This window comes from Dromiciops gliroides, chromosome 3, assembly GCF_019393635.1.
Source record: "Dromiciops gliroides isolate mDroGli1 chromosome 3, mDroGli1.pri, whole genome shotgun sequence".
NCBI classification, from domain to species: domain Eukaryota; kingdom Metazoa; phylum Chordata; class Mammalia; order Microbiotheria; family Microbiotheriidae; genus Dromiciops; species Dromiciops gliroides.
Window position 1 is genome coordinate 173,797,290 of NC_057863.1, and position 20,500 is coordinate 173,817,789.

The window sequence follows — 20,500 nt, forward strand, 5'->3', positions numbered from 1 at the left end:
CCACTCAAGCCTATATATCATCGTTAGCCCATTTAAAAAGCCAATAGATGAATAAAGCACTAAAACATACATGCATAAGGACTGACACTAACTTTGATGTGCATTCTGACTTATAGAATTCTTCAAAATAATGCAACTCTTCTTTGTTAGTAGACTGACACATTTTCTGTAAACTCTGTCTTTCATGCTGTTAACTATTCAGTAAATTTAGGCCCAAATACATTTCGTCAAAGGATCTCTGATGTCACTAATATAAGCCTTCCCTCCAAATGATGCCTTTAGGCCCTGCACATTTCCTATCTATGTCCTCCCATAAATCTTCCAAGGAGAATCTACCTAACTCACTAGAAGTCTTCTTTCTAGGTGGTTAGTTTTTGTTTTATGTTTTTTTAAAAAAAAACATTCCATGGGTTTGTACTTGGCTCATCCTTTTTTTGTAATCCCTTGTTCTCAATATATGATGGGGCCACCACCTTTTTATATAACTTCCTGAATGATATCATAAATACTTCAAGAGACATCACTTCCAAACCTGAATGGAGGAATTTGTCTAAGCAGATGAAAAATCTGATATAGCTCAATACATCTTGTGTCTTTTTAAAAATATATAGCTCAAAAAAGTTATAAAAATATAAAGCTCAGTTTCTCTAATATTTCTTGAGCCATATTTCAATATGTCAAAGCTAATAATAATCACAAGTACTACAAACACAGAATCTGATGATACCACATGTATCTGAACACAATTTCTGATATGGTAAGCCATATGGGATTCTTGCTCTTAAAATTTTCTCACAATGAATTTTTTGGAGGGGATGGAGGTGGGGAGAAGGGGCATGCTTCCAGATGGGTGGCTATTGAGTTCCCTTAAGAGCCAAGACTAAAGGAAAACTTAGGTGGCATGACTGATCTGGCATTGCTTAGCAGAGAGACAGTAATGAACCCTTATGAAAGAATGAACCATGTGTTTCAGTTATAGAAGCATAAAGACATTTGTAAGTTAAAGATGGAGATCTACTTAAAAGAGACAGGTTATTTATACGGTTCATTGAAGAGAACTTTGGATTTGGGAGTTGGAGAACCTGGGCTTGTCTTTTAGTTCTGCTACTAACTATCTGTATTTGGGGAGTGTCCCTTGATTTCTCTGGACCTCGGGCTTCTATTGGTTTTTGTTCATCTTTTCTTTGTGCTGAGTTTAACTTCCCAGCTATAAATCTTTGATTCTGTTCTCCTGTGAAGACCCAACTATGCCTCACTTGGGCCCCATGCTACCACCATCTCCTTACTACTGCCTGCTCTGAGGACAGTAATCAAATTAACACTACCACTATTTCTAGAATGGGCCAGACAATTAAAATGCCCTATTACTCCACTCACTGTCCCTGTGACTCTTCCCAGACCAAAACGCCATTCTTCTCTATGTGTTATCTCCTACTGCCTCACTTTTGTATGTTTCTGTTTCCTAATCACTTAGTAAGGTGCCTGGTTTATAATAAGTGCTTCCTAAATATCTTTCATACATTCATACCAAGAAGCGGCATGGAACATAGAGAAAACACTGTCTTTGTAGTCAAAGGAGCGACCTCCCAATGTCCTTTCTGCTGCATCACTGGTATAACCCTGGGTAAATCCCCTAATCACTCATTCTTGTTTCCTTATCTTAAAAGGAGAGTTACAACGGGTAGCCTCTAGGTCTCTCTCAGCTTTAAAGCTATGACCCTGTGATTAACCTGCAACTAGGATATTCCATGTTTATTTTCATAGATTAAAAGGCATGATTTTGTCACTGTAGAACCACTTTCACCAACACAAGAGTACAATGCTGCTGTGTTCCATGAGATGCTATATCCCCATCCCCAACTTGTTCCCTAGTAGCCAACCTGTTAGGAATGAGCATTTCACTAGGCTGATTCTATTATGACAGTTGTCCTCTGCCAGTTTTTTGAGCTCAGTAAAACCTATCAGACTGAGCTTCAAGGGCAAAGCCTTCAAGAAACTGGGGTCCCTTCCATACCAAAAAGAGTTATCAGAATTAGATTTTAGAAGAACATTATATGCTGCTTCACTGAAGTCACTGAAACAGGGAAACCAAGAGGTTTTATGGAAAGAGTTAACAAATTTGCTAAATTTCCTCTGAAGATGTTGAATATTTAAGATTAGGAAAGAAAACTTAATTCTAACAAATAACCAAAAAGAGATGCCTTCATTTTAAATCAGCAAAGATTTATTGAACTCCTAATAAGCTAAAAATATTTCTAGGGTTTTACTTTTTTTTTTTAGGCAATGGGGGTTAAGTGACTTGCCCATGGTCACACAGCTAGTAAGTGTCAAGTGTCTGAGGCCGGATTTGAACTCAGGTCCTCCTGAATCCAGGGCCTGTGCTTTAACCACTGCGCCATCTAGCTGCCCCCAGGGTTTTACTTTCAATTGATCTGGGGCTGGTGCCTTTCAATGGCAGGAATTACATTGGGGAGACAGGGGAAATGCCTAGAATGTGGACATTTTCCATCCATACTTGTTCCCTAATTTGCAATTAAGTTTATTTGGTTATGCAAACTCAGAATCAAAGGATTATATCTGTCAAAACATTAAAAAACATTTTTTCCAATTATATGTTTTTGAATCTCACTGTGTACTTTCTCCCTTTGATTCACCATTACATAGTAGGATGATATGTGTATGTAAGCATTATAAGATATGTCAGGCAAGTAAAAGAGTCAAGCAACCACGGAGCTCACCAAAAGATAAAAGAGAGTGGATTAGCAGACTATCCCTGGTAAGAGACAGAACAGTTAAAGGACAAACAGATTTTTCTCAAAGATAGAAGGGTAGGAACTTTGAAAGTATGATTTAAAAGACATCCTGGGGGCAACTAGGTGGCACAGTGGATAGAGCATCAGCCCTGGATTCAGGGGGTCCTGAGTTCAAATCCAGACTCAGACACTTGACACTTACTAGCTGTGTGACCCTGGGCAAGTCACTTAACCCCCATTGCCCCCCCCCAAGACATCCTGTCTGGTTGTGTGATCGTGGACAAGTCTCAGTGCCCCAAGCAACTCACTAAGAGATAAGCTACAGGGGCAGCTAGGTGGTGCAGTGGATAGAGCACCAGCCCTGGAGTCAGGAGTACCTGAGTTCAAATCCAGCCTCAGACACTTAACACTTAACTAGCTGTGTGACCCTGGGCAAGTCACTTAACCCCAATTACCTCACTTAAAAAAAAAAAAGAGAGAGAGAGGGAGAGAGAGAGAGAGAGAGAGAGAGAGAGAGAGAGAGAGAGAGAGAGAGATAAGCTACAGAAGAGTTGTTCCTTAGTTTTGGTAAAGGGAGTTTCCTCCTTACAAATTGATGAACCCTATAAAATCACAGGTCCAGGTCAAAAACAAACCAAAAAAAGTATGAAATGGCAATATTAAAAAAGATATAAAACAAGAGTATGGGGAAAAGAAACAAAGGAAACAGTCTATGGGTTAATATGAAGCAGAGAAAATGCTGAAGTAGAAGTAACTAGCATAAAAAACGCAAAGTTATGGTTCTAAGACAAAGAAAAGTGATATATGTTAGACGGAAAACCATGTTTAGTACCATGGAAGAGATTATTAGAAGCCAAAGAATCAGTTATATCACATACAATGCACATACATTTTAGAACCAATTTAAGAATTTGTCATTCATTTTGTAAAGTTTTATAGTATGTTACCTTAATTGTAATGTAGTTTTTTAATGATTTTGACATTTTTTCTTTCCCTTTAACATGCAAATGCCCTGAAAGAAAAACAAGATCAATTTAGTTGTTTTTGAAACATAAAAAAACTAGCTATCCTATAAGAATAAGTAACCACAAGCATTAGACAATTCATTCTCCATTAGCACAGAAGCACCTCTGGCTCAATCAGGGCTAAATATAACACTAAATATAGATAATAGAAATCACAGATCTAGAGCTAAAAAGGACTCAGAGACCGGTTAGTCCAACTTTCTCATTAATATACTATTTGCTTCTTTTCCCACAATTTAGAAATACCTACTTCATAGACCAAGCAAATGGATAATAATATCTTACTAATTTTCACAAATAAAGAAACTAGCAGTGAATTTAATAACTTAAGCATTATATTCCAACAAGTTGGGTTTTTTTTTTGGGGGGGGGGCAGGACAATGGGGGTTAAGTGACTTGCCCAGGGTCACACAGCTAATGTCAAGTGTCTGAGGCCAAATTTGAACTCAGGTCTTCCTGAATCCAGGGCCGGTGCTTTATCCACTGTGCCGCCTAGCTGCCCCCCAATGAGTTTAAGCACATGAAAAAGAGAGCTATAAAACTGAACAGAAAAGATTTAGACTTTTCTGATTTATTATATATAAAATCATTATAGTTGGAATGAACTTGATTCAGTTCTCTAGTTCACCTTCCCCATGATATATGAGTCTCCTCTACAACATACCTTACCAATAGTTATCATCCCACTTATGCTTAGACTCTATTTCCGGGGATAGCAGTAGAAGGCAGCCCTGTCTCACTCTGGTAAAGATTTATTTGTTTAACTGTTAGAAATTCTTGGCTACTCTGAGAAAATTCTTCATCCCTATAACCTCCTCCTACTGATTTTAGTCCTGTCCTCTGGAACTATGCAAGATAAAGTCTAATTGCTCTTCCACATAGTAGCCCTTGAAATATTTGAAGACAGCTATCATATCCTCAAATCTTCTCTTTCCCAGATTAAATAAGATTTGACGGGGGCGGCTAGGTGGCGCAGTGGATAAAGCACTGGCCCTGGATTCAGGAGTACCTGAGTTCAAATCCGGCCTCAGACACTTGACACTTACTAGCTGTGTGACCCTAGGCAAGTCACTTAACCCCCATTGCCCCGCAAAAAAACAAAAACAAAAACAACAAAAAAAAGATTTGACAAATTCACTGAATCCTTCAGGAATTACTTCACATATTTTTGTCATGTATATGTGAGAGAAAAGATTAGCTTACTAAAGAATTTTTTTCTTAAAAACAAACACACGTTTATACACACACACACACACAGAATGAACTCGAGCTCTTCTAAAAGCTTTGACATTTTTTCTAAGCAGTAAAACTCTCAAAAAGTATCCTAGAAATATTTGTTCCTAATGAAGGGATTTCCTTTTCCTAAAGAGATTTTTTCCTAATCTGCTTAAAAACACTTTTAGAACACAAATGTTTTCTGAGAACTGTTTACATAATAGAATGTCTGAAAAGTGATATTACCTGGAATGAGTCATGTGGTCATCAGATAAGTTTACATTAATAAACAAGTTTGGCAGCATCTCCAGATTTATCTGACTTTTAAATTTCTCTAATTCAATTTTTTTCACTAGGAAGAATCAACGATTCTCTATTGTTTTACTGAAGAAGCTAAGGTAATATAAAAAGGAAGATGTCTACTTAGTAACCAGAAAAAATAAATCAATTGTTTCTCTCACAAGATTTTAAAATCTGTATCTATTTGTTGTTTCTAGACATTCACTTGATGCTTTCATATCAACCCATAGAGTTGGCTAAGACTGACTAGTTAGTTAGTGGATGAGGTTTAAAGGAACCAAAGACAATCAGTATGAGTGTTACCTTCTACTTATTCTTAGGAATAGAGGCATGCCAATGGAAGTGTACTAATTATAACCAATGCATTTTGCTAGGACATTTAGGACTCTATTTTTCAGGAATGGTCAAGAGAACCAAGTCTTTCAAAATGAAGTAAGCCTAAGGCCTTCAATAGTTTCCGAATTACAAAGGTTTTTTTTTAAAATAAGACTTTATTTTTTCCAATTACATGTAAAAATAATTTTTAACATTCATTTTTTAAAAATTTTGAGTTCTAAATTATCTCCCTCCCTCCCTCACTACTCCCTCCCTAAGATGGTAAGCAATTTGATATGGGTTATGTATGTGCAATCTTGTAAAATATATTTCCATATTAGTTATGTTGTAAAAGAAAAATCAGGACAAAAGAAAAGAACTACACACAAAAAAATGTGAAAACAGCATACTTCAATCTACATCCACACTACATCAGTTCTTTCTCTGGATGTGGAGAGCATTTTTCATCATGAGTCTTTTGGAATTATCTTGTAAAATATGCATAATGTCCCTTAAGAAGTAATTTCACAAATTTCTACCAATAAATGAGTAGGCTACTTCCTTCATCTATTGAAGTTTCTCTTCCTTTTTATTTCTTTTCAGAGAAAAATCAATGTAGCAAACAACACTGTCAGGAATGTAGCAACTATATCCTGGATCCTCTTTAGTTGTAACAAGGGAAAAGTTGTGACAGATTGGATACACCCAACACCCAAACCAACATTTCACAACCACAGCAGCAAAGCCATTTTGATGTTCTTCATAAACAGACGATTTTCTTAAAAGGAGATATTTTGAAAACATTATTGAAAGGTTAAATTTTTAAAGGGTAAAAAAAAATTTTAAGGGTAAAATTTAAAGCTGTGAGGAATGTGAAAATATAAAGAAATTAGCTGCTTGATATTTACTGAGTAAGCAGGGAGTATTAGGTGCTATACAGAATATATACCAAACAATGACTTGGCGCTTCAGAGACTTTTTCATACATTTTCATAGAATCAAATCATTTCAAAATTGAAAGGAGCCTCCAAAGCCATCTGGCTAGTGTTTCCTATTCCACAGGAAAAGATACATAGTGCATTAGACAATGTGAAGAAGGATACAATGAAACCTAATTCTTGGTATTCATAGTCCCTGGTGGACCACACACATAAATACAAAGAAAATACTGTCACAAGCACACAGGATCTAGTAAAACAGTGTGATACAATGCAACTTGCAGTAAGAGAAACCGAAGTTTAAGTCCAAGCTCTGACACTTATTATGTGTGATGATGGGCAAGTCATTTAGCCTTTCTGAGCTTCAGTTTCCATAATACTCACACTACCTTCTTCCCTCCGGATGGCTAGGAAGAAATCACATTAAAAAGAACTATGCAAATGTGAGTTGTTATTGCTATTATATATTTTACTTATATTTTAGTAAAATTTAAGCAGTACACATTATCTTATGCAGTACAAAGATGCCAATCACATTTTACAATAGGGCAGCTTATTTTCCTACAGACCTAAATGAAATTGCCATCTTCTAGAGTATTCTGTATTCTTTCTTACCTCATGGAGCTATTTTATCCTATGCCTTAAATTCCTTCAGTGCACCCTATTCTTATATGCTTCTCAAAATCATAATATCTTTTATTGCCACATGTATCATCTATCAGGCTCTTACCATAGCTTCCTCTTGACTACAAACAAGTCCAATTATACTATTGTTCAGGATCTCAGATACATGTTAAATAACTTGACTTCTGAGGAAGTGGTTTTTTAAAAAATTATGATTTATGTACAATGAGATAAAAAGCAGTGTTAAAAGTAAAGAAAACAGGTCAGGTAAAGATATTATTATATTCAAAGGCTAAAACTGTTGTCCAAATAGTTTTAGTCAAGAGAAAAAATTAGGAACATTTTGTCATCTATTTGGAATCTGTTTATTTTCTGAATTTCTATTATCTGTTGGAAACTTGATTTTTTTTTTTTTTTGCTTTGTTTGTTCACAATGGAGATGACCCCAGATGCAGTGGGAGACCTTGGTCTTTTAAGCTAAGATCTTTCCCAGGTCCCAGCTTGTCTAGGCAATGCCCATTCAATGATTTATGGCTAGGTAAGAAGATGACCTTGTTTGCCTACCCCCAAAATAATTTTTTAAAAAATTAGAAATATTTAAAAAAAAATCAAACTGGAAGAGCAAAGACCCTCAGGATTTCTGGCCAGAACAGAAACAACTGCTATTTACAGGTTAATCCATTTCAAACAAACCCTGCTCCACACAAAAAACATCAAGTTTCCAACAGATAATAGAAATTCAGAAAATAAACAGATTCCAAATAGATGACAATTGACTGAAGTCATACTACATACATATATTTGTTCATTTGATATACTTCCTTTCAAATATAGCACTATCATATCAGTAAAGGCTGAATTCTTGCACAATAAATAAAACTAATTAAAAATGCCACTTACCTGAATGGAGAAAATAGTTTCCCCACTGCTTGCATTGGTGATATACCTCACACTGTGCAATTTCGTTTTCATGATGTGGAAAAGCTAAATCAATCCCACCTGTATGGATATCCAATTGGCTTCCAAACACTAAGCTGGAAAACATATTCAACTGCTTTAATATACTTACTCTGCAACTTTTTTCCAGAATGTCAAGTGTTCACTATCCCAATCCCCTACATAATATGCAAAAAGAAAATTACTAAAATGAAACACAAATTTCTCATCAAACCACTGAACATTTGTTTATTTCTAATGCATTTCCCATATGTTAAAAAAAAAATTTAAACTGAATTCGAATGGAGAGTGGTATTTTAACCTAGTTTTAATGCTCTACATTTGCACCTTTCAGTGAATAGTCTTAATCTTTCTTTGAGCCTAGAAATCAAGAAATGACATTTTACAAAAAACAACCACCACCACCCGCTGCACAGTCAATTGTTCTGACCTGAAAGAAGTTAATACATACAAACAAAGTAATGAGACTGATTTTCTTGGTTGGCTCAGGACTTCAGTCATACCATGTAAACCAAGTTAACAGATTCATGCTACTCCCATTTATTTAGTGACATTTTCATTATTAAGAAAGTCTAATACTAGGCATGCCTACCAAAATAAATTATTTAATACTAAATTAATTTGAAACCTGCTGACTTTTTGACAGGTGCTTAAAGAATTTTAATTTAAATCCAAAATATGATGTAGTTTAGTCCTAGGTGTGACTGGAGTCAGGATGACCTGAGTTCAAATCTGGCCTCAGACACTTACTCTGGGAACTCTGTAACTCTGGGAAAGCAAATTAACCTATTTGCCTTAATCCACCCAGAGATGGAAATGGCAAGCTACTACAGAATCTTTGCCAAGAAAATCCCATGGACAATATGGTTCATAATCATGAGGAGTTTGACATGACTGAACCACAGCATCACACTATTATCTAGATCAGCTCTTTTTTTACATCCTATAGCCTTGGTCATAATATGAAAACTGAGTACCTACTAAATGCAAGGTACCATAGTAGGCACTAAAAGCAATACAAAGGTAAGTATTTCTGCCATCAAAGTGCTTCAAGTTGAGAAAAGATATACATTAACACTTAAATTTTAAAAAATTTTAAGCATCAGTTCAATACAGTGAGAAAAGTTGGCATATGACTAGTAACCAGATGAATTATTCAGAAAGTAACTGCTACAGGAATTCACAGGAAGAAGAAATCACCTGTTTGGGGATGGTCAGAAAATGTTTTACAGAGAAAGAACTTGCTATAGGTACTGGGCAACATTTGAATAGGTTATGGGGTCCTCAACCTTTTTTGTGTCATAGACTCCCTCAGGCAGTCTGGCAAAGCTTAAGGAACCCTTCTTAGAATATGTGTGTCTATGTCTTTTTAAAAAAATAAATAATTGAAGGAAAAGCTAAATTTTGGTTAGAAGTAAATAAAAATAAAGATGTAATTTTCCCTCCATACAAGCCCCTCCCCTCCAAGGAGTCAGTGGAATCTCAAGTTAGGAACCCTTAATATCCATAAGTAGAGAAGATGAAGCAAGACATTACCATTAGGCCAAATGACATTAATAACAAAAAAAGGGGGAGGAAAGCAGAAGGCATTTTTCAGAGGGCACTGAGTAAACCAGTTTGATGGGAGCAAAAAGCAACATTTCTCCAGAACAAAACTTACTTTTACATTTGGAAGACCTCAATTAAAAGCTAATTGTGCTACAAGTAACTCAATACAAAGCCATCAGGAGAAGATTTTGCAGGTCCCTAAATGGTATATTAATACAGTGGTGATCTTCGAAATGAAATGTGGTTGTTTTTTTTGGGGGGGGGGGGTTAGGCAATTGGGGTTGTGACTTGCCTAGGGTCACACAGCTAGTAAATGTTAAGTGTCTGAGGACACATCTGAACTCAGGTCCTCCTGAAGCCAGGGCCGGTGCTCTATCCACTGCACCACCTAGCTGCCCTATGAAATGTACTTGTAAGAATTTCCTAAGTGTATATCCTATTAGCTTAATTCTTTACTACCCCTTATCATTGTGTCCCTCAGAATTCCCTCTGAAGTTGCACAACTCAATATAAATTCACATATCAGTTAAACAGCAAAGTTAAAAGTAAAAACCTGGGTCTTCTTACTCTTCCAGTTTAATCAACCACAGTAGAAAATCAGCTCACATGCACAAGGAATGGTGATTGTGGCACCAAGAGTATATTTCAAAAGGCCAATTAACATTTTGCTGACCTAATATTCCTTCTGTTCTTTAGAACAGATGTGGTATTTGCCTCTCTTCTTCAGGAGTGTTACTGAGAAATATTTAAAAGGTTTACACCAATTATTTCACTGATGAACCTATTATTATTACTATATACTACTATTCAAATTAAATATATGTACAACTATCACTATAAAAAGGGGCAAGTAGATGGTACCATAATGCATAAAGTGCTGGGCCTGGAGTCAGGAAGACTTATTTATCTTCCCGAGTTCAAATTTGGCCTCAGACACTGACTAGTTGTGTGACCCTGGGCAAGTCACTTAATCCTGTTTGCCTCAGTTTCCTCAACTGTAAAATGAGCCAGAGAAGGAAATAGCCTACCATTCCAGTATCTGGGTCAAGAAGAATCAATAAAACAACAACAAATCGGGGCAGCTAGGTGGCGCAGTGGATAAAGCACCGGCCCTGGATTGAGGAGGACCTGAGTTCACATGTGGACTCAGACACTTGACACTTACTAGCTGTGTGACCCTGGGCAAGTCACTTAACCCTCATTGCCCCGCAAAACAAAACAAAACAAAACACAAATTACTCTAAAAGGGGAAGATCAGTCCATTAGCCAAAAGGGAGAGCTGACTACAACAAAGAAATCCAGGTTCATTTAAATTGATTTGCACTTCATTTCAACGGAAGTGAACTGAGAATTTTTCGATTTTATTTATCAGAATCACTTTTTTTTTTTTTTTGCAGGGCAATGGGGGTTAAGTGACTTGCCCAGGGTCACACAGCTAGCAAGTGTCAAGTGTCTGAGGCTGGATTTGAACTCGGGTCCTCCTGAATCCAGGGCTGGTGCTTTATCCACTGCGCCACCTAGCTGCCCCTTCAGAATCACTTCTAAGGCAATATTCATCCTCAGAATAAATTAGTTCATAATATTCAAAGTGCTAACAATTCAGAGTTTGGTAAAATAAATGTTTCTACACATTAAACAGAGTTAACAGGTATAAAATAATGTCACAAAGGATATATTAAATCATGATTATAAGCTCCATGACAACAGGGACCTTTTTTTAGCTAAGTGTCTAACACAGTACACTCTATATACATGGTAGGCATTTAAAATGTTTGTTGAATTGAATTTAAATATTATGAGTTGATTTTCCTTAAAAAGGTAGAGCAATTTTATGATGTACTGAGTAAAGATTGTTTCCCAGGCATGAATAAACTAGAATTTAGGGAGGAGCATAAACTTGGACTAAATTGCACAAACATGAGTCTAAATCACTGCCTGCTGACTGAAAGAAAACAGGGATGATTAAATATTGATTTCCCCAGGAATACAAACAATAGGCTGGGTGTACCATAGAAATGTTGTACTTTCCTCTAAAGTTCCATTAGTCTCTGATAGTCAGGATGAAGCTTCATCATATGACCTGTTCTAAGAAAACTTCTGTTTCTAAATATTTAAGAACATTATTGTCTAAAGGCAAGTAAACAGATAAATATATTAATAAATGTTATGTACAAGATGGAAACTAAGGCAAGCCTGCAAATAACTTCTATCAAACTTGAAAACCAGAATTCTCCAAGGTAGTTGTTTCTACTATCAACTGAAATTAAAAAAAAAATTACTATAGTTGAATATATTCAAACATTTCTTTTTATTCACTCACAAACTTAAAATTTTTTCCTTGTCTAAATCTGCTTACATCAACACCCTCTGGTGACCAAACCATGAACTGTTTACTTTCCATTCGCCAAGATTAAAAAAATATATAAAGCAAGTTATCAAAGAAAACTGACCTTGAGATTGTAGAACATTCAATGTGCCAGCCTGGCCTTCCATTTCCCCAAGGAGAGGCCCAAAAAATTTCATGGGGTTGTGCTGCCTTCCACAGAGCAAAATCACTGGCATGGCGCTTATCAGAATCATCTGCAACAACAAATTACTTAGAGGGGAAAAAAATTTTAACTAAGATACTATGAAACAGAGGCTACTAGAAACAAATTTTTAAAATTTTGCTCAGTTTTACAAGTGACCACACATTTTTCTTTTCATTGATTTCCCCCTACCTACAAAGATAACAGATAGAAAGGCTGCTAGGTACACCTAAGCACTGGATGGACACTGACAGTTGGTTCAGTTTTAGTAAAATGATTAAATGAATGTGAACTGATAAAATGCTAAAGAGCCTACTGAATTGGACATTACCCCAATCATCCTTCAAACATATCTTTGAGAATGTGATCCTTATCTATGACTATAAAATAATTTTTCTATTCTGCATTACAAAAATAAAGCCTGTCAAACCAAGTAAAAGCTAGGCACTATGGTAAGTACCTGATACTATAATATAAACATATTTACCTTATTTAGATTTGTATTCCTATATGAATGCTGGAAGTTTGAATATTAAAAGATAAAGCGATCTTTCCTTTCTACAATGTCTAGTTAAGAGCTTGAAAGTTACCTTAGAAATTATCTACTCCAACCCCTTCCTTTTTATAGCTGAGACAACTAAAGGTCAGAAACAGTAAGTAACTGATGCAATGGTTACACAGCTTGTGGCTATTATTTAGCATAATGTCTGGTAAGCACATAATAAAGGCTGATTGACTGATTGGCAGAGTCTGCAACTAAAACAAAGATTTCTCAACTCTCTGGGCAGCTGCCTCTGGGAAGAAAACAGTGGAGAATTTGTATAAATGACATACATTTGTAGTACTAAAGATGTTTTCTTTTTCATTTCAGCAAAATTTACTGACAATATTTGCCAATTTAAAGTTCTACATTTATTGAACTTTTGAGCACCTACTGTCAACAAGGACCATCTACCACAATAAAGGAAATGAGGGAATAATCGCCAACATAAAAGTTATTTTACAATAGTTTTCCTAAAATAATTTCTGTCTATTTAATTTCATAGGGTTACTGTAAGATTAACACTTTTTAAAGCTCTGAGCTACTGGTATGAATCAAGAGGACAATAAAGTATTAAAATATATTTCTACATTGAATGTTCTTCAAAAAAGTCATGGGGGGGGGGGGGACCAGCTAGGTGCTCCAGTGGATAAAGCAGCGGACCTGGATTCAGGAGAACCTGAGTTCAAATATGGCCTCAGGTACTTGACACTTACTAACTGTGTAACCCTGGGCAAGTCACTTAACCCCCACTGCCCCGCAAAAACAAAAACAAAAACAAAAAAGCAGAGACATCTTGGGGAAGCTTTACACACATTACAGTCAGCCAATCCTTTATACAGTTTTGAATCTCTTTTTGAAGGTAGCTTTTTTTAAAAAAGCAAACAAATTATCCTAAATATCCTCACTACCAGCAAGCATCCATCTAGAAGAAATCCGTTATCTTAGAAATAACCCAAACTCATTTGAAACCAAATCAGATGAGTAAAGCAGACAATCAACCTGGGTTCTTGGTCAACAACTGTTTCAAAGAAACGGTTCAGTGTGTTGTGGAGCACAATCTTGGTGACAAAGCCATGACTTAGGTCACACACAGAAATACTCTAAATCCTCCAAAACTTCTATACAAGCTTAATTAACTGACCTAATGAAAGAAATTTTACAGAAAGTGTTCCAGTAATTTCAAAGAAACAGATATTCTCTTCACAGGTGATTGTGACATTTGATTCTGGGTCATGTTACATTTCATTACCATTTACTATTTCCTCAAAAACAAGTTATTCTTTTTTTTTTTGGTGAGGCAATTGGGGTTAAGTGACTTGCCCAGGGTCACACAGCTAGTGTCAAGTGTCTGAAGCTGGATTTGAAATCAGGTCCTCCTGAATCCAAGGCCAGTGCTTTATCCACCGCATCACCTAGCTGCCCCCCCAAACAAGTTATTCTTTACAATTTTCTTTGAAAGATAAGAATAATTGTTCATCCTTTACCTTAGGCACTTAATATTTGTTAAATAAGTTACTAACTCAAAATACATGGTACAGTCTTCTCAAAAAATTTTTCTCATCTTTTAAGTTCTCTTTTTAGAACAAATATTTATTTTGGTTTAGATGAAGATCTAAACACGGGACAAGCCTCAGACGGTTTCACTATTTTCAGAGGCCCTGTGGAGTACAAGAGAATCACTTTGTGTAACCATTCATAACATAATTTCCCTGTCTTCTTTAAATTCTTTATGCCAGTCAAAAGCTTATTGACATTAGTTCATCCCCCAAAACTTTTTTTAACTTATCATTTTCAAATTTAACTTCATACAAGATTTTATATTAACTTCTTCAAAATAATGGTCACTCATTTTCATGTTGGTACAAAATTAGGCATACCAAAGTTGCTAACAAAAGATTGGCCAACTTCCAAAGTAGTGACTGCTCTAAGTTGAAATGTTTTATAACATTTGCTTATGATTACAGGTCACACAAGGAAATCAGTTTCTCTGTTCATACCTTATACAGACCAATGGTCTTTCCATGTTTCTCTGGTAAAGCTTGAGTGACATATTAGAGAAGTGGAAAATAATAATTGGCAATGAAATGTGGTATTTCCATCATATTAGTCTATGAGTTTAAAACAAACCAAAAAAAAAATACAAACCCACACCACCAGCCTTACATTAAAACAAATCTCATTCCTGACAACCAACTGAGCAATGCTACTATTGGTAAAATCCTTGTTTAATCAAACAGTTTGGGAAGCAAGGTCAATGATGTCCTGGATGTGAAAGCACACTTCTTTTCAGTTTATGTACAAAATGGATTATCTGTTCATTTCCCAGAACAATTCTGATCTGAGGCTGTTAATATTTACTAAACATGGACAAAGTACTAGAATAGAATATGACAGGGAAACAATATATGTAATCAGTATAGCAGGGAAATGGAAAGAATAACCATAAGATAATCAAAACTGAAAGTTGGAAAACTATGAAGGACGATTTTGGTCCCAAAGAGGAGATATTAGAAGATACCTCTCCTTGCTCCTTTGCAGAAGTCAAGGTCCCTGTGGAACACTACATATAAAATCAATTTATTTCAGTATTTTGATCAGCTTTACTACATTTTTCCCATTCCTTCACTATTTTCTTTATTTTTATTTTTAAAAAGTTCTTCATTCTAAGGAATATCTCAATTGGAGTAGAGGGGAAAGGACATGAAGAAATCTAGGTAATGTTAAAAATAAAAGATATCAATAAAAAACTATTTAAAAAAAACAACAGAATGTCATCTTCACCTTCAAAGCACTTAAAATCTAGGAGAAAATAAACAATCAGATTTAAAGCCCTTAGGCAAAACCAAAATCAACCTACCTGGTTCCACCCCTCCTTCTGGGACAATACCAATTAATTTCCCATATTTGTCTCCTCTAGACTTAAGGTCAAAATAAACATTACCTTTTAAAAAAAAAGATCATTATTAAAATCAGTTGTTTATTTCTCAGTCTGAAAAATTAATAGTTGTTAACATATCAAACCAAGTTATTAAAGTTTAATGACATTTAGATTTATTTTGTTAATCTATAGATCATAAAGAGTAAAAAAAAAACTTTTCAAACCATACATTTGTACAATATTGGGACACAGATAAAGTACTGTGTTTAATAGGCACAAATTCTTTATAATACAATTTTGGGTTTTTTTGGTTTTTTAAAAGATAAACCATAAGGTAAGGAAATTTAACTAATCTTGGGCTTTCCTGGTTCATAGGAATTAATAAATGAAATTGCTTCCCTAACCCTACTCTATATAAAAGCATTTTAGGTGTCTACTTATAAGGAGTTCTGTCTCTACACTGAATAACATTTATCTATATTTTTCCACAGACATATTTTTCAAATGAGGTTAAGAGATAGATTTAATCAGAAAATTCACTGCAGAACCAATTGTAAGCATGATCCAATTTCTGATTATAAAATTATAATGAAGCAGAGCTGAAAAGTGAAAGGCTTAGAACTATGAAGGCTTTATCAAGACAGTTAAGAATACTATAAAATTCTAATTTACGAAGTCTCCCTCGGAGTTTATGCTGTTATTTATGCTGAGGATGACGTTCCTCCCTCAAAATAGGTAGTAATAGCAACTAAATAGCATAGAAATAGGCATTTTAATTAAAATCAAAGATAGAGAGCTGAAGCAGACCTTAGAGATCACCTAGTATAATCTCTTCATTTTACAGATGAAGAAACTGAGGCCTCAAGAGATATAAAGACTTGCTTAAGGTCACAGACAGGCAGTGAATGACAAAGCTGGGGGAGGAACCCAGGTTCTCTGACCTTAAATCCAGGTCTTGCTCTACTACTTCAAGTCACTTATTCCCCAAAAGACAGCTGAATTAGATTCAACTTTTCTATGACTATTTTCTTGTTGTCAATCTTCAAATTCTTCAAATTTGTGATCTTTTCAGATTATACTGAGTAATATGGTTAAACCTCATATTTGAGCTAACTGTGAGAGGAGGGAACAAATTTCAATAATAGGATTTGGAAAAAAAAAAAGAAACACAGCTTTAATAGGTAATAAACCTAAAAGCTTACTCAATATTCCAAGGCTAACAATGTATTGCCTAGTAGAGAGGTGTTTATAAGGGAAAAGAGAAAAGGTAGGGGGATTTAAGACAAAAAATTTATTAGCATATCATTTGATTGTATATAAAAGGATATTTTTAATGCTTATGGGTATATGTTTTCTTAAATATGTCTCTTTCCAGTCTTGTTTAAACTATTAATTTGCTAAGTAATTACACACCCACACATACAGAGAGCTTATAAGACCCTAAGAAATTATCAGAAAGTCCAAATTAATGTAAATTCCACTATTTTCAGATTTAGGGTATAGTCTAGACCTGTAATTTCACTAGTATAAGAAATTCCCTGGTGAGGAAACACTACTAATACAAGACAGCACCTTCTCTGCAAATTTACTTCAGGACACTAATGTGATAAATAACCTGCTCAGGGCCTCCCAGCCAGAACTAGATCCTGGGGGAAGACAGAAAACATGGTCCATAAACTCCAGGAGTTCACACTTTATAGCTGGGATACTAGATGATTAAACCACATAAGATGATCATCCATAATGAACTGTGGAATGGTGTGTTATCAATAAGAAAGTTTACTGTGTGCTACTGCTGGTCAGGAAAAGATTAATGGAGATGGTAAGGACCAATGTAGGCCTTGAAGGAAGTACAGGACTCAACTTTCAGAGAAGAGGGCCAGGGAGACACTGTGGTACTTGCTGACCAAAATGAAATGCCATAGCTACTGGGCCCCTTTCCTAGGAAACTAGGAAGGGCATTCATCAGAAACCTTCTGAACTCTTGGCCAGACTTAGTCACTCTGGGCAATCATCAGATTTATATGATTACATAAATTAAGTTTAAAAACAAATTTCATTTAAAGGGCAGAAATCTTGTATTATAATGGAATATAATTACTTTAGAAATGACTAAACTTTTAAAGTGAGAATTATATCAAAGAGTCTAGTAAAATATTTTACATAATCTCTGATGATACTGATAACTGTTACTAGGTAGTAGTAGGTAGGTAGGTAGGTAGGCAGGCAGGCAGGCAGACAGACAGACAGACAGACAGAAAGACATATGCTACTGTGGACAGAGCAGAGGACTTGGAACCCAGAATACTGAAGTTCAAAATTGTCTTAATTAAGATCAACTGTGTGACCATAGAAAAGTTACTTTCTCTATCTGCCTCAATTTCGTCATTTGTAATAATGGGAATAATAACAGTACATACCTCCCAAGGTTGTTGTGGAGATAAAATGAGATACTTCTAAATACTATGTGAACCTTAAAGTGCTCTATGAATGCTAGTTCCTCCTCCTTTTTGCTGCTACTACTACTACTACTACTACTACTACTACTACTACTACTACTACTACTACTGCTGCTGCTGCTGCTGTGAGAAAATAATTATTAATAATGGATTTCTTGGAGGGACCCAGTCTTTGATTGGCTTTCTATCCCCCCACTTCAGAGATCAATTTTTAGGAGGGAGCTCTAATCCTGTGCAGGGTGTACAATAGAGGTGGAGAATAGACTCTTTGACTAGCTCAGTGAACTGATGGGATTAAGCCAAACCTACCTGGACTTTGACTTTGCCCTCAGAGGGCGGTCTCCCATTAAACTCTGATGTCATCACATAGAGCTCATTTTAATATGGACCACCCTCAGGTCATGTCAACCAATGGAATTGAATGATGCTGGACAATTAGCTTTGATCAGTGTGTAAGGAGCCTCCTCTAGCAAAAAGGGGAAAAAGACTCAGACCAGGTGGGAACACCATTCTTGGCTTACACACTAGGCTCAGAAGGCTGTCCAGTTAGTGAGCACTCTCCTCTTAGGCTAGTATAGGTAATGTAGAAATAAAATGGCAATGGGGGGGTTAGGGTGTTTCCTGCTTATGTTAAATGCCATGCAGTCAATTCTTTACTAATATTTAATATACTTTAATAATAAATGTTTACTGACTAAATGGGTGCAACAGCCATTAATTTATAAATAGTCTGGCCCCCCAAATAATTTAGCTAAAAAGAATTAGCACTCCAATAATTTAAAATAACACCACCACCACCACCACCACCACCACTACTACTACTACTACTACTACTACTACTACTTTTAGTATTAATAATAATAATATGTTAATAATATATTGTCATGTTTCCCAAAATCCTACTGAATGTACTGTGGTCACATACAAATTACAACTAAATATTAATCACATAAATCCTACCTTTCACAGTTGAATAAGCATACCCTTTAGAAATTATTCCTTCAATAAATGAAATTATATGAGGAATATTGTCAGTTACTCTCATATACACTGTAGGTGGAAGAACCTAAAGTAAAGGAGAAAAGGACTGCGTTTAGATTAATTGTGAAAAATGTTAGTCATTTACAATATGACTATATTTTGATTATTAAAGAGGCCTTGAGAATACAAAGGGGAAAAAACACATAGCCAGTTTTAATGAATTGTGACAGTACCTTCAAAGTAGCCATATCTAGTTTGAAATCTTCCTCATAAAGACGGGCCAGAGCTGAGGGTGTGATGTCCATCTACAAAAGATAAGCTTCTCAATTAATAGGAGTAAATAATCAACTGCCTATAAAAAACAAAAGGCGAGCTATGGTGATTTGTTAAATACCAAGAAGAACTAAGCCAAATGGTTCCATTGTTCTGAACCATTTTTTTTCAGAGCCCCTCAATTTAGTGAGTACAATTTGCTTTAAATCATGCAATTTTATTAAACATTAAAGGCCCAACATGTGCAAGAACCACCTCTGTACTAATCACTGAGTGGTCATAAAGGTTTAATTAATCTGGTTCTCTGGGTGGAAGGAAAAGTGACAGATTAAGCAAATAACAGTCTTATTTTGTATTTTTCTCAAAAAAGCAAACTGTACCAATCAATTACAATTAGGAATGCTTCAATTTCCAAACCCTCAGATGGTAAACAAAAATAACAAAATATATAGGGAGGGGGGCAGCTAGGTGGTGCAGTGGATAAAGCACTGACCCTGGATTCAGGAGGACCTGAGTTCCAATCCTGCCTCAGACACTTGGCATGTACTAGCTGTGTGACCTTGGGCAAGTCACTTAACCCTCAATGCCCCCCCCCCAAATATATATATAGGGAGAAGAAAAGAGAACAATAAAACCATAAAAGAACTCTTGGGGCTTTACATACACAAACTTATATAAGCTACATAGCCACCTAAAAGGGTATTCATTTTCCATTTTACAAGAACCATTTATAATTTTTAAATGGGAAAAAATCAATTTAACTATCCATCAAAGAAATAAGAGAAATGAAACCCTAACCAGAAATCAGACAAGCTTCCAGTTGGCAATTCATACAGGATTATTAGAATTCCAGGGGCACTATGTATATGCAAGAAGCTTTACAAATATTTTATTTAGCACTTCTCACAACAGCCAAAACCAAATAAACATTTACTTAAACATTCAAAAGGTAAAATAGCAGGAAAACTGGAGATGAAAAGGTCAACTAATTTGCTGAAAGTCACCCAACAAGTTAATCATTGTCAAGAGTAGGGCTTCTTGGGTAGCTAGGTGGCACAGTGGATAAAGCACCAGCCCTGCATCCAGGAGGACCTGAGCTCAAATCCGACCTCTGACACTTGACACTTACTAGCTGTGTGACCTTGGGCAAGTCATTTAACCC

General features: G+C 35.7%; 1 protein-coding gene across 3 annotated transcripts in view; it reads right to left on the bottom strand.

Annotated features, from left to right (window-relative positions):
- Nucleotides 1-20,500, bottom strand: part of CARS2 (cysteinyl-tRNA synthetase 2, mitochondrial) — a 71,658-nt gene that overhangs the window by 28,197 nt on the left and 22,961 nt on the right. For 2 of the 3 annotated variants that reach the window (XM_043998689.1, XM_043998687.1), the window contains exons 4-9: nt 19,299-19,370; nt 19,045-19,150; nt 15,605-15,688; nt 12,126-12,255; nt 8,071-8,204; nt 3,701-3,765 (exon numbers count right to left, since the gene is read on the bottom strand). In XM_043998689.1, the coding sequence (XP_043854624.1) occupies nt 3,701-3,765; nt 8,071-8,204; nt 12,126-12,255; nt 15,605-15,688; nt 19,045-19,150; nt 19,299-19,370 (591 nt within the window). The remainder of the gene's footprint in view (nt 1-3,700; nt 3,766-8,070; nt 8,205-12,125; nt 12,256-15,604; nt 15,689-19,044; nt 19,151-19,298; nt 19,371-20,500) is intronic. The other variant, XM_043998688.1, reaches the window with a different exon arrangement.